The sequence below is a fragment of the Tamandua tetradactyla genome, chromosome 2, assembly GCF_023851605.1.
Source record: "Tamandua tetradactyla isolate mTamTet1 chromosome 2, mTamTet1.pri, whole genome shotgun sequence".
Classification (NCBI taxonomy): Eukaryota; Metazoa; Chordata; class Mammalia; order Pilosa; family Myrmecophagidae; genus Tamandua; species Tamandua tetradactyla.
Window position 1 is genome coordinate 82,270,288 of NC_135328.1, and position 13,191 is coordinate 82,283,478.

The following is a 13,191-nucleotide window of genomic DNA, read 5'->3' on the forward strand; positions in this document are numbered from 1 at the left end:
TAGCATTATGACATCATCAACATCCAAAGTTTGAACACTTCCTATGGAAATTTTTTCTTATATTGACTTTTTCCCAAATTCTTTTTTTTTATGTTGTAGGGTGGGGGGTGGGCGTTACATTTCATTCTTTTTCCATTTGATTATCCCTTTATCGCAGCCCCACCAAATTCTTTTTAAAAATCAACTTTATTGAGGTATACTTTATATATATCCATACAGATTAAGCTTCACAAATGTATACCCGTTTAACCATCACCGCAAGATATCAGCCGTCCAGAGTTCTCTCTGCAGTCATTTCAAGTTTTTTTTTTCGCCCTTTTATTTGGGGGTGGAGTAGGCAGTGGATGGTCTGGGAACCAAGTTCTTTTTAGTGCATTTTACTTACCAGAATTTTGGTATTCATCTTTTAGCATGTTTGGAATTTTATTCATTAATTTTTCTTTTTCACATGAGCAGGCATCAGGACTCAAACCCAGGTCTCCAGCATGGCAGGCGAGAACTCTGCCTGCTCAGCCACCATGGCCTGCCCTGATGAATAATGTATATTAAGTTTGAGATAATAATTATCTGGCCTGTTATACTAATCCCTTCTGGCAATCTCTCCTTTCTGCTAGTTTTAAATGAGTTTCCATATTTAATTGTTCCTTGGTAGAACCCCAGATGTTAGCATTTCATTTATGATGGAGTTGATTCAGTTAATTTGTTTTATAGCATAATCTAGAGTTTCTCTATATAATACAAATGTGTAGGTAGACAGACCTTTAGCTTCTTGCTGAGACTTTCTTCTTGCTGAGGGGGGAATGTTGGTGGGGGTGGACAGAAATTTAGTCTTGACAGAAATGAGGTTAAGTCCTAGTGGTTTCTTTCCTAGGCTGCCCTAAAAGAACAGGTTTCTCAGCATCTCTGCTTCCTTAACACCTGTGATTCCTGTAAGGATAGATACCAGGAGAGGGGAGTCACTGTGTGAATGGGCAACATTTGGATATGTAACTTTTCCCAGCAGTGAACAGTGAAAATAATAATTTAGTGACAGTTGACATCAGTGCTTACTCTGGACCAGGCACCGTGCTAAATGAGATGTATCTCATTTAATCATTTCAACCTCACAAGTTTGGAACAATTGTTATTTCCATTTTGCAGATGATGGATCTGAGTCCTGGAGAAACTAAGTAACTTGCCCAAGGCTACACAGAGCTAATAAATCATGGAGCTGGGATTCAAACCCCAGTGGTGGGCCTCTGTAGCCCATGTTCTTAGCATTTTTGCTTCCTTGAATTTGAAGCTTGAAGACAGTGATTTATTTTGAATAAATAATTTATTCGTATTTGCCAACCCTTTAAATTTTATTTTACCGACTTTTCCCATCTATTTCTCATTCTATCTACAAAACATCCAGTGGGGTAGGGACAGAATTTTCATGTTTCATTTAATAGTGCATGAGTCTGCAAACGTTTTCTATAAAGGGCCAGATAGTAAATATTTTCGGCGTTGCAGACCATGTTGTCTCATTTGTAGCTACTAAACTCTGTAGTTGCAACATGACAGCGGTCATAAATAAATATCTAAATGATTGAACATGGTTTTGTTCCAGTAAAGCTTTATTCACAAAAGCAGAAAGCAGGCCAGATTTGACCCACGGGTTATAGCTTGTTGACCCCTGCAGTAGTGGGCTGTAGTAAAGGCCTGATCTACTAGGGAGCACTGGAACATATCAGTTAAGTTGAGACAGAATCAGGATTCTTGGTACAAATGTTAAGCCCTTAACATGACCAAGGACACACGCGTAGTGCGTTTGTAACTTTAGGAGACTCAAGTAGCAACTGTAATAGTGATAATAACTAGCATTTTATACTGGATGCTGTGCTCTAAGTGCTTTACACATGGGCCGTTTAATCTGGAGAATGACCCAGTGAGATGGGAAACAGGTTCACAGAAGGTAAATAGCTTGCCCAAGGTCATAGACCTAGTGGGTGGTAAAACTGGGGTTTAAAACTAGATGGCTGATTCCCAGCTGGGCACTCAGGCTCTCTGACCCCATCACCACTCACACTGTGGGCTTTCTCAGTTTGGAGAAGCTTTGAAGCCTTACTCTTAGAAACTACCTCTTCAGGGAACTGGTATGAAGTGTCACAAGGTTCTGTGTTTTCTTCTTAAGCCATTTACTTTGGAGCAGAGCTACAAGTGAGAGAATGCTAGATTTGCTATTTTTCTGTTATAACTGGAAAGTTTGAGGGTCCAGCAAGATGTAAGGGATTTCTTTCTGTTCATCCTTAGGCTGCACTGGAGACTTTCAGCTGTAGAACTATCTGTACGAAAACAGTGGGGATTATTTATTTATTTGTCATGCCACCACTGTGCTCCATACCTTAAATATATTCTCTCAGTTATACTTCAAAGTGATGTTGTAAATAAATGTCATTCCCACTGTACAAATAGGAAAACTGAGGCTCCACTATGGAATATTGGATAGGTCAATTAAATCTCTGAGCTTTAGTTTGCTCATTCTATCTCACAGGGTTGTTAGGAAGACTAAATGAGTTAATTCAGGTTAAGGATTTAGAGGAGGAATGCTTGCTACTCAATAATTACCTGTTATGGTTGTTGTTGTCTTTATCATTATGATCAGAACATAGTAGGAGAAGTAATAGTAGAGGGGAAATTCTTACTTTTATAATTGTGAATTAGAAATAAGTAGGTAAGTGTCCAATACAGTGCCTCACTGTTATCTATTATGATTATTCATAGGGCAAATCTATAAACTCTATTTTCATTTTAAAAATCTCCACTAGTGATGGTTTCAGAATAAACATTGTAAAATGTTAAAACTCAGTCTCTTGGTTCTGGTATTTGTTGTTGTTTTTGGAAGATTATACCCCAGCGAAAATGGCACGCCCTAGATATTCCTTTATTTACTGTAGATTAGGTAGGATAGGTACTGGAGGACAGTGGTACTTGATATATTAAGTGGTTTACAAGGTTCATTTTATAGTCATAAAAATAGTAGCTGGGGAATATGTATGGGGGTAATATCATTTGCTCATTTACTTTAAACAATTTCAGTTATGCACAATTTAAAAAGGCTTATATTTTGCATATGTACTCTATTATATACCTTAGATAACTATATACATTTTATGTTTATGCGTGCCCATTACTATATGAGATTGTGTTCCAAGCCATGTATATGTACTCCATTATAATGGCAATTTAAAATATTTGCTGTGTTAATTTTCAATATACATGATTTTCTTTTTAAATATGACCCTAGAACTTAACCCTTGCCTGAAGCTGCAACTCAGGTCCATATTTACAATTAAATGCAGAGAGGGTCATTTTTCCCCCTTTATAAAGTTACCTATTTCATTTTTTAACTCTTTAAGTGTCCATTAGTAGAAACTAAAGCAATGCCATCTAATGTAATATTTTTGTGAGAGTGACATCTGGTGGTTCCTTTTTTATTCTCATGGATGGCCAACAGTTGTTGGAAATTTCGGAGAATCGTTGTGTGAACTGCTTTGCTTGGTGCTTACTGCACTAGCTGCCCTAACTGCCAAGGATCAAGTCAGCACTGCTGATACTGCTCAAACACTGAGAAGCCCAGCACTCCCTATCTATGCAGTCCCTCTAACTCCAGCCTTCCCTGAGGGCTTTTAATTTAGAATGTGTGATAGAGGAAGAGCTCTCTTATAGGGGAGGATTTCTGTTTAATTCAGAGAACATAGGATTTTGAGTAGGGGATCATATCTGTGCCAGCCTCTCTGCTCTGTTCATGAGGAGACTGGTGCCCAGAGAGTTTGATGTATTGGCCAAGGTCACATGGTTCCCAGTGAGCTGAGGTCCTGGGCTCTGTACCTAAAGGTTGTCATCAGTGCTGAGTAACCCACAGAGTAAGAAGGGTCTGGGTATGAAAGGATAGCAGGTGAAAGCTTTTTAAAGCAGAAGAGAAGGCAGCATTTTTATCCCCTTCTGTTTGCTATGAACACTTCCACGTTCTACATCTTTTCCTAGCTTTCAAAAGAGAATGCAGAATCCTTGATGTGAAAAAGAGGTGCTGAGAAAGTACAGTGAGGCATCCCCCTTCTGTCTCCATGGGTCCACTGGTTCAGCCAATATTTAAGAATTTGATATGCTATGGAATTTCCATTTATTGAGATTTCTTTGCATCAGACCTATTATGTACTTCATCTCACTTCCATCTTTGTAACAGTCCTGGGAGATGGTTGACATCCTCTTTCTACACATCAGTCCACAAAGGTTTGGAAGGACTAGACCCGACTAGGATCAGGGTAGAGCCAAGATTCAAACCCAGACAAGTCTGACTTACAAACCTAATTACATGCTTTCTACCGTACTATTGTTGGCTGTGTAATTGAAATCACATATGTGTATTTATAACAGATAGTATCTAGGCTGTGGAGACAAACTTGCTCCTAGAATGTTTGAGCACATGACCCTGGGACTTTCCATCAGTATTTGATCAGGTGGATACTTCCAGGAGTATTTCGTGTTTGCAAAGAGAGGAGAGAGGACTCACGTCATCATCATTGCTGTGATTGCATTGGCAGGGCACTGACCAAGCACTTTACCCTAAGGGCTCCTTTAATCCTCCTAATAGCTCTCTGAGGTGGATACTGGGGTGTCCATTTTACAGATGATAACCCTGGATGGAATGGAAGGGTTTGTTATGTAGGGTAGAAAAATAGGTGGCCAGATGGCTGAGACTGCACTCTATAGTATTTGCCTCTGGTCTGAACCTGATGAACCCAACAGTGGGGGGCGCAGGTACACCCGGCTCATACCTTTCCTCTCACCTGTTACGGCCTCCTTGCCATCAAATCCAAAGGGTCTTTATAGACTAACGTTAAATGTCCTACCAATATGTCTACTCATTTCTTCAATTTTCCTGCAGAGTAATTGTTGAAGTGAAGGCATGGGACCCTCCAAACCAACAATCCCCCCCCCCCCCACACACACACGTGGGTTCCAGTTTGGTTCCACTTCATATTTTACATACGAACATTTGTTTCTTAAAATTGCTGAAGATGATATTCAAAACTCTTCTGTATTCCTGATGTCTTTTTTTAAAGATCTGTGAAATATAGTATGTAGATCACTGTTAGGCTGCTTTATTACTAGCCCCTTAGGACTACTGTGCAGATGGACTTGTCCACCCTTTCTTCCCATCTGTCCTCTGCTCCCTTGAACCACAGTTATGAGCTAAGTGGGAATCATGTTACATCTTTAGAGAACGTAATCAGTAAACATAGAGCCTAACTTTATGCTGTTTCCTCTGCCTAATCCTTTCTCCACCATTCCCCCACCAGCCAAAGCCCCCGCCCCCACTTGCCCTCCCTCCCTTGAGATGATTAGGTCCCTCTGCTTGGTGATCTCATCATGATGTCCTCTCTCTTTCCCCCAGGAGTCTGTGAATTCCTTAAAGCAGGGACGGTATCTTTTGTTTCTCTTTCACTAGTGCTTGGCATTTGGTGTTCAATAAATATTTGACTGAATCATTGACTAAAGTCTAACTCACTGATAGGTAATAGCTGCTCCATAAAAATCCATTCAGTTTATTTGTGTAGAAAGTAATCCCTCCTAGTGAGCTATGACTTGGCATTGCCAATTTTTACTATCAGATCTGTGATTTTTGGTAAAAGTGAAATTTAAAAATGACAATTTATATGGAAGATTATTAGAGCATTCACCTGGCATGAGAACTAATTAATGCTATATTTTGAGAATGTGTGAAATTATTTTCCATCTCAAGTGATTACTTAATTTCTAAGGCACAAATTTTCACTTTTGGCAACTGATTTTCTGATTTGTATTTTAAATAAAAATTATCTTTGAGTATTGTTTGAAAACCTCCAGTTTTTTATTAAGCAATTAAAAAATCGGATTTAACAAATCTTGTGAGCAGGTTCTGAGGATGAACTTTGTGTCATGTTAATTTTTTTGCTCTGCTGTCTTTGAGAATTATGTTCATAGTCTGATCTTTTAACCTTGGAAGATCACATTTTGTTCACCAAAAGAGCCAGGAACACATATCCTTATAGGTGGGGACTTGCAGTGTGAGTAGTTTTCTAATATATGGGCTCCAACTGCTTTTTTTTCCCTTCAATTAAGAGCTCTGTGGATCTGTTAATGTTTCACAGAGAACTTGAATGTTAACCCTGTGTATTGGTTTGCTAAGCCTGCTTGAATGCGATGTACCAGAAATGGAATAGCTTTTAAAATGGGAATCTATTAAATTGCAAATTTACAGTTCTAAGCCATAGAAATGTCCAAACTAAGGCATCCTGAGAAAGATATCTTAACACCAAAGAAAGACTGATGTCTGTCACCTGGGAAGTCATGTGACTGGAGTCTGCTGGTCCGTGTTCCCAGTCGTTGCTTCCAGCTTCTGATACCAGTCGTTTCTCTCTAAGTGTCTGTAGGCCTTTGCTTAGCTCCTCCAGGATGCAACTCTGCATTCTGGCTTGCTTAGCATCTCATGGGAAGGCACTGGGCCATGTCTGCTGGGCTTTGCATTTGCTCTCTCTGTTGGCATTCCAACCATCTCCAAACATCCCTGTTTCTGTCAGCTCTGAAGAACTGTTCTCCAGGTATCTTTCCCCTTTTAAATGACTCTAGTAAACCAATCAAGATCCACTTTGAGTGGGTGGAGTCACATCTCCATTTAGTCAAAAGGCCACACCCACAATTGGGTGTGTCACATCTCCTTGGAAGTAAACTAACCAAAAGGTCACATCCACAACTGGGCATGTTACATCTCCATGGAAACAATCCAATCAAAGTTTCCCACCCTAAACAATAGGTCTGGCCCCACAAAATTGGATCAGGATTAAAACATGGCTTTTCTGGGGTACATAATAGTTTCAAACCAGCACACCCTGTAAGGGGTTATATGAGTGATGCTTGCATCCTTCAGATGCAATGATGAGGTTGCTGGGGCTAATTTTTACATTTGGCTTTGGAGAGTTTCAGGACCTGCAACATGAAAAAGTTTAAAATGTAGCACTGCCTAAAAGATGCATCTGGTGGAAGCTTTTGGAATCCATTTGGAGAGTTTATATGCTTCAGAAGGCCCTGGGCTACAAATAGATTACAGAGAAATGGATGGCAAATGTGAGCAGAATGAAAGATTATTTCTGACTCATGAGCTCAGGGCATATATATATTTTTAAATATTCCTTACCCAATCTTTCTTTTAAAAGTCACTTCATGAGTACATAATAGGGGTCTATTTTAAGTTAGAAAAATCAAGTTGTATTATGGAGTGAAGTGACTTAAGTTTGTATATTGTATATTTCTCAAAAGACTCTTTTAACTGGCAGTGGGCCCTCTCCCTTTACGTATGAAAAGATTTGCATTCAGTATTTGAGGAGCCACCCAGTGTGTCCCTATGAAGAATGATGGAGGGTAATAAACTGTATCAGTCTGGTTTCCCACTTTGGACATTTTAACTCAGGGGTGAATGCTGTGTTGGAGGAGTGTTTGCAGTCTTCAGGATTGCAATGCTTACAGCTCTCAATCTCTGCTGTAGTTCAGGGGGAAGCTGGGGCATCCTCTTCATGTCTTATCTCCCTGGAATGGTCCAAAATGTGCTTCAAAGCCATGCATAGAATCTGTGACTTGTCAGAGTTCTCAACAGCTCTAGGGTTCTTTGGCACCAAACATGCAGTTTCTGGTCAATAGAATGGAATGTTGGGTGAAAGCTTCAGAGAGGAGGGTCCGGTGCCATCAGGGAGGGGGCTTCTTATTGAGGAGGAAGGTGTCTGTAGAGCCCCTTCGAAACTGTCATCCCTTCTAAGGGGCAGGGGTTAAGGGGAACATGGTAACATCAGCTCGCAGGCCCTTGAACTGATCCATATGAGAAAGGGGGGAAAATGGAGGAGGAGGTGGCAGAAGAGGAGAAGGAAGAGAAGGTAAGGGGAGAGAAGAAGAGGCTAGAGAGAAGTGATTCAACTTTTTGACTTCAGTTCTTTCAGTTTTTCACATGTTACTTCCTATTTCCTCTTCTTTCTTGGGGTAATAGTTGCCACATACTCCTTTTCAGACCACAAAGTCAATTAAAATTCATAGAAGGAAGCCTTCTTGAAAAGTTTGTAAATTTGTTTGGTCTCTTTGGAAACACAGAGTTTTGAAATTACTACATATTTATTAGTGGCATATTTAACATCTTTATTCATTACCTCACCCCTCCTTGGTATAAAAATAATGTAAATGTTTGCATCATGGCTTATTTTCATTCTAAGTATCTTTATTATATGAACTTTTTAAATTAAATAAATATTTATTAACAACCTGCTGCTTGCAAGCATTTTACTACTCAGAATATGACAAAGTTAACAAATGAAAATTGTCCAGAAAAGCCTTAGGAGTGATGCAGTACCCCATCCCCTTTCCTGACTTCTTTGTCACTTGCCCTGACTAGAGTCCTCTGTGCGTTCTGGGAGCAGGGGGTATATTTTGGGTGCCCTACCCAGGAGAAAGCAGGTTCTGGAGTGCCAGTCTTGCATCTGAAAAGTCCTGCAGGGAATTTTTTACTCTGACAAGGTTAGCCCATTTGCTAAATTGTAAAATGAAACTGCTCAAGGCAAGAACACTAACCCTTTCCTTCCACCCCAAGTTAAGGCAGTCCTCAGCCAGCCAGCCAAAAGTTATTTGCTATGAGTCTGTTAAGTGCAAACTACTGTGCTGGGTTACAAAGTGGATTCTAAAGAAGCAAGATGGTCCTTGCCTCTACCTGGTGAGTCAAGACAGGCTCTTGAAAAAATTAGGTACTATTTTGAGGCAACAGATGATTGAGAACCGAGTGTGGTTCGCTTAAACATCTGTTACATCTTGCCGAAGGGTGGTGGCCTCCCCCCATTGGAGTATGGAGTTTCCTTCAAGGAGGGAACTGAACACTGAAGAGCTTTCTTATAAACATGCCATATTTGTCAGCAGCATGAGCTTCTCTGTCTTACTTTCCTTAAATCCAAAGGACTCTGGGGGTTGCTTCTCTGTCTTACCTGGAGTACAGATGATCACCCTCCCTGGTACTGGGGGTTAAGGGAAATAGGCCTTGTAATAAGCACCGGGAAAATGAAATCCAACACTGGAGAAGCACTGGGAAGTTGATGGTGAGAGGGGAGAAGAGACCATGGGCAGGAAAATCTAGCTATGCTACATGAAGAATATTGGCTGGCATACTTTGTCCTGGGCGGGAAACTGTTGAATGGCAGCCTATTGCAGATCAAAGTGCCAAAGGCAGGGCTCCTGATGGTAATTCCACAGAGGAAAGGAGAATGGGGCTCCCTGAAGCCACAGCAGAAAGGATAGGGTTTGAGCTGGGTGCCAGGGGTGCAGAGAGGCGGAAGAAAAAGGAAGCCGTTGGTCCCTGTGGAGATGGTACAGGAGGTGTGAGCGGACAGTCCCTTGACTTCTGGCATCTCATCCAGATATAAAATGAATGTTTTCCCAGAATCTTATTTAATCCACTAATGGAGAGCCAGTGGTAACATCTGGTAAATTGACTCAAAGGCATTTCAGGAACTGGATTTTTTTTTTCAAAGAATGTTAGATTAAGCTTGCTAGCCTAATCATAAAACTAGGTAATGCCCTCCCTGGCAATAAAACCATAACTTTGGAGATACTCATTTCTACCATTCAGAAATTTGTGTGTAAACGTGTGTCAAGATGTCTAGGTTCCAATCAGATAGTAAGTAGCAATGTCAGCATGAGTGTATTCTAGAGAATGAAATAATCCTTGGGTGAGCTTTTCAAACAATGCTGCCGTGTGACATTGAAAGGACATGCTACCCGCTCTCTCCCATCCTCTCCTCACCCCCACCCAACTACCTTATTTCATGTTTTAGACAATTTTTAATAACGTTAAAAAATGCTTTGGAGTTAAACCTGAGAATGACTCCCAATTCCTTTACTTACTAGCTGTGTAATATTCGGTAGGTATTTACCCTCTCTGCAACCTCGGTTTTTTTGCCGTAAATTGGTAGGAACAAATGAGACAGCTTTTGTAAAGTATCTGGCACATAATAGGCACTCGATAAATCTCAGTTCTTCTCTTTACATTTCTTCTTTTTAAAATAATAGAAAAAGTTTTCCTCTGGTCTGGTCTTCAGAGACAAAGTATGTTTTACTTAGAGGACCCTCTGCATACTGTCCCTCCTATAGTGAGATGTTATTTAAGGGAAGATGATTTCTTACTTGCTGTCCTTGTTTTTCTTTTTCTGAGACTGAACACAGGGTATTTCTTGTTTGTATGAAAATATTAGCCTTGTCTCCTATGAAATGGAGAGCTGGCCCTGAAGTTTTCAAATGTTTTAGTGTCTTCTGTGTGTCCTACTCTTTGCTGAGATTTATGAAGAGGGGAAAGATAGCCAGAAATATCTGGTGGGCCCTGCTCTCCAGGTGTGTGCTCTCTCTGCACCCCCCTACGTGGTAAAGGCAAGCACAGGTGGGTCAACAGTGAAGTCAGAGACAGTGTGAGCTGGTATCTCGTGGAGGCACTCCAGGTATCAAAGCCATATGCGAGTTAACTGGGAGAGCAGATTTTCCCTACTTCTCTGTAACTGCTAGTAGGAGAACTTGTGTGCTGGCCTGTGGCACAATTGGCTGTGGTTCACAAATGCAAACCTGCCGTACTTTGGATATGGAGAAAGGAGTCTTTTTCCAATTTGAGTTCTTTTTTAGAGGGTAGGCAGGCATCTTTTTAGTTTTGCCTTAAGTTCTTTTGCTTCAGTACTAGCTCATATCTGTTCTAGTAGCTGATTTTTGAGCTTCTGATTTTGCTTCATTATCTAATCTCTGAAGAGTATGGTTCGGAGGAATTGCCCGTGCCTCTACCTCCGTTACAGAGTGCTTAGTGTAGATTAGCAAGGTCAGGATCCCACATTCTAAATTCAGTTCTGCCATTACTTATACCGCTGTTTCTTCTTTTTTCCCTGTATTTGAATGATCTAAACATTGTTCGGTATTAATGGTCACACAGAGAAATGTTCTCTAACTCTCTTTCCTCATTTCTGTATCACATCTCTAAAGGAGGTATCATAGGACCATCCAAGCTGGAGCTATTCATTTATTAGGCAACAAGTCTTTGCTGAGCAACAACTCTGTGCCAAGCCCTGGAGATTTTTCTGTGAACATATCAGATAAGAGCTTATCTTGATAGAGACAGACAGTAACCATATAAACAGACAAAAAGAGTAGAGTTTATAAGTATTATGGATGAAATAAATCAGGTAATGAAAAACTATTAGTGGGCTGCTATACTTCGTGATTTTAGTTAGGGTAATTGAGAGGATCTCTTTGGGGTAGTGGCTTTCTAGCTGAGAGTCGTTCCATTCCGTTTCTAGTTGAGAATGGAAGCGTGAGAATGAGTCTGCCCTGGGAAGCGTTGGGTGGAGGGCATTCTTGGAGAGAAGGAACAATGTGGATAAGTGTGGGTTGAGTTTGGCTTGTTCATCGAACACAAAGGAAGCCCTGTGGATGAAGTGGAGAGGTGAGGGTGGTGGCCTGTCGAGCTTGGTCCTAACCTGGGAATGGAGCAGAGACGTGGTCACAGGCAGGCGGGCCAGATTGCACAGGACTCCAGATGGAAAGGAGTTTGAGCTTATTTTAAATGCCATGGAGAGCTCTTAAAAAAGATCTAGAGCAGCCGAACAGTATGTGTTTACTAAATTTTAAAAAGAGAACTAGAAGAAAAGAAAAAGAAAGCGGTGGTTGTTGGGCGAAGAGCTGAATCAGGTGTGAGAGTGAGGAGACCAGTGGGGCGGTCCTTATGGACGTCCTCGTGGCCGTGGCTGCAGTGACAGCAGTAGGGATTTCGAGAGAAGGACGCTTTCAAGGCCAGCACTGCGCTATGGTAGCTCTAACAAGAACAAGGAACTTGGGATTAATTTTTGCAGCTATTAGGGAGCTGTTGTAAGTGTGGGGTGTCAGTTTATGTGTGGGTGTAAGAGTATGACCGTGACTTTTTCTGTGTGATTGTGTGTCACTGTGTATGAGTGTGGGGTGTGTGGGTGTGTGTGTGGTGTGGATTTGTGGGTATGAGTATGAGTGTTTGTTTGGGCTTTTCTCCCCTATGTAGCTTTTGAACAAGCCAGTGGTGTGAGGGAAGGGGCTTGGCTGTCTTAATGTGGAACAGATTAAACTGGGGGAGGTTGGTGGCAGGAAGACTAGCTGGGAGGGTAGTGCATTTAGGTGTGAAGTGAAGGCCCAGAGGATGCTAACTAGGCTAGGGAGAAAGAGAAGGTTAGAGTAGGCGAGACCTGTTACTTGTTTGTTTTGTTCGATATATGTAATGATGAGACTGGGGAGTTAAAGATAATTTCACTGAAGAAGCCACATTCTTTAGTTTACCTCTGATTGATAGTTGAGTATTTAATTTTATTAATTCCAAAAAAAACCTAAACTAAAATTCACTTAAATTCATATACATGATTTCTCTGAAAGGAATTCCATTCGTGAGTGTTAAGTTGAACGATTGTACTGCTTGCTTTACCCTCCCACCAAAACTGCCTCCCCACCCCTGCCCCCAAGCACACGTATACTTACTCATTTTCTCTCTAGAATTTAGAGTGCTTGATTCTTCAGAAACTCATTGTATTTTTTATTCCCCCCAGGACATCTTTGAAGATGCCTTGGAAAACATCCCTCTGTAAGTAATAAAAAGTATGTGGTAAAGAAAAAGTGATGGTTCCGTTATGAAATGTAAATATTTCATTCTCTATTTTTGAGAGTAGTGGCTATAGTTAGAAAAATGTCACTTCTCTGTAATTTGAGTTAGGATGTAATTATGCTTAAGCGAAAAATTTATTTTTGAGTAGTATTGCTTGTAACACTAAGTTACATAATTAAAAAAATAAATTATTTTTGTTTATAGCTAACCTTTTAAAATTCTTGTCCATATTTATTTACGTGGTTGGCCTCATGGTGTAAATTTTTGCTTTTTTTTGTACTTAATTTTATTATAAGCCTTTTCCATAAGCCTACCTGGTTTTTAAATAATTCCAATGTCTACATCATATTAGATCAAGTGGAAAACCGATTTACCTATCTACTTCACCATTGTTAGACATTTAGGTTGTTACTATTTTAAAAACTTAAAACTAAGTTATGAATATTTTCATGTGTCTAGCTTTGTCATAGCTTGGCATTATTTCCAAAGGTTAATTTCATAGATAC

At 40.4% G+C, this 13,191-nt stretch overlaps 1 protein-coding gene across 12 annotated transcripts in view; it reads left to right on the forward strand.

Moving 5' to 3' along the window:
• The window catches only part of TTC39B (tetratricopeptide repeat domain 39B), a 310,342-nt gene that overhangs the window by 184,818 nt on the left and 112,333 nt on the right, over nucleotides 1-13,191 (forward strand). For 6 of the 12 annotated variants that reach the window (XM_077148140.1, XM_077148143.1, XM_077148142.1 and 3 more), the window contains exons 1-2: nucleotides 7,939-8,752; nucleotides 12,630-12,664. The exons of 2 other annotated variants lie outside the window; for them this stretch is intronic. In XM_077148140.1, coding sequence (XP_077004255.1) covers nucleotides 8,585-8,752; nucleotides 12,630-12,664 — 203 coding nt within the window. In that variant the 5' untranslated portion in view covers nucleotides 7,939-8,584. 4 more of the 12 variants (XM_077148148.1, XM_077148144.1, XM_077148149.1 and 1 more) reach the window with 2 other exon arrangements.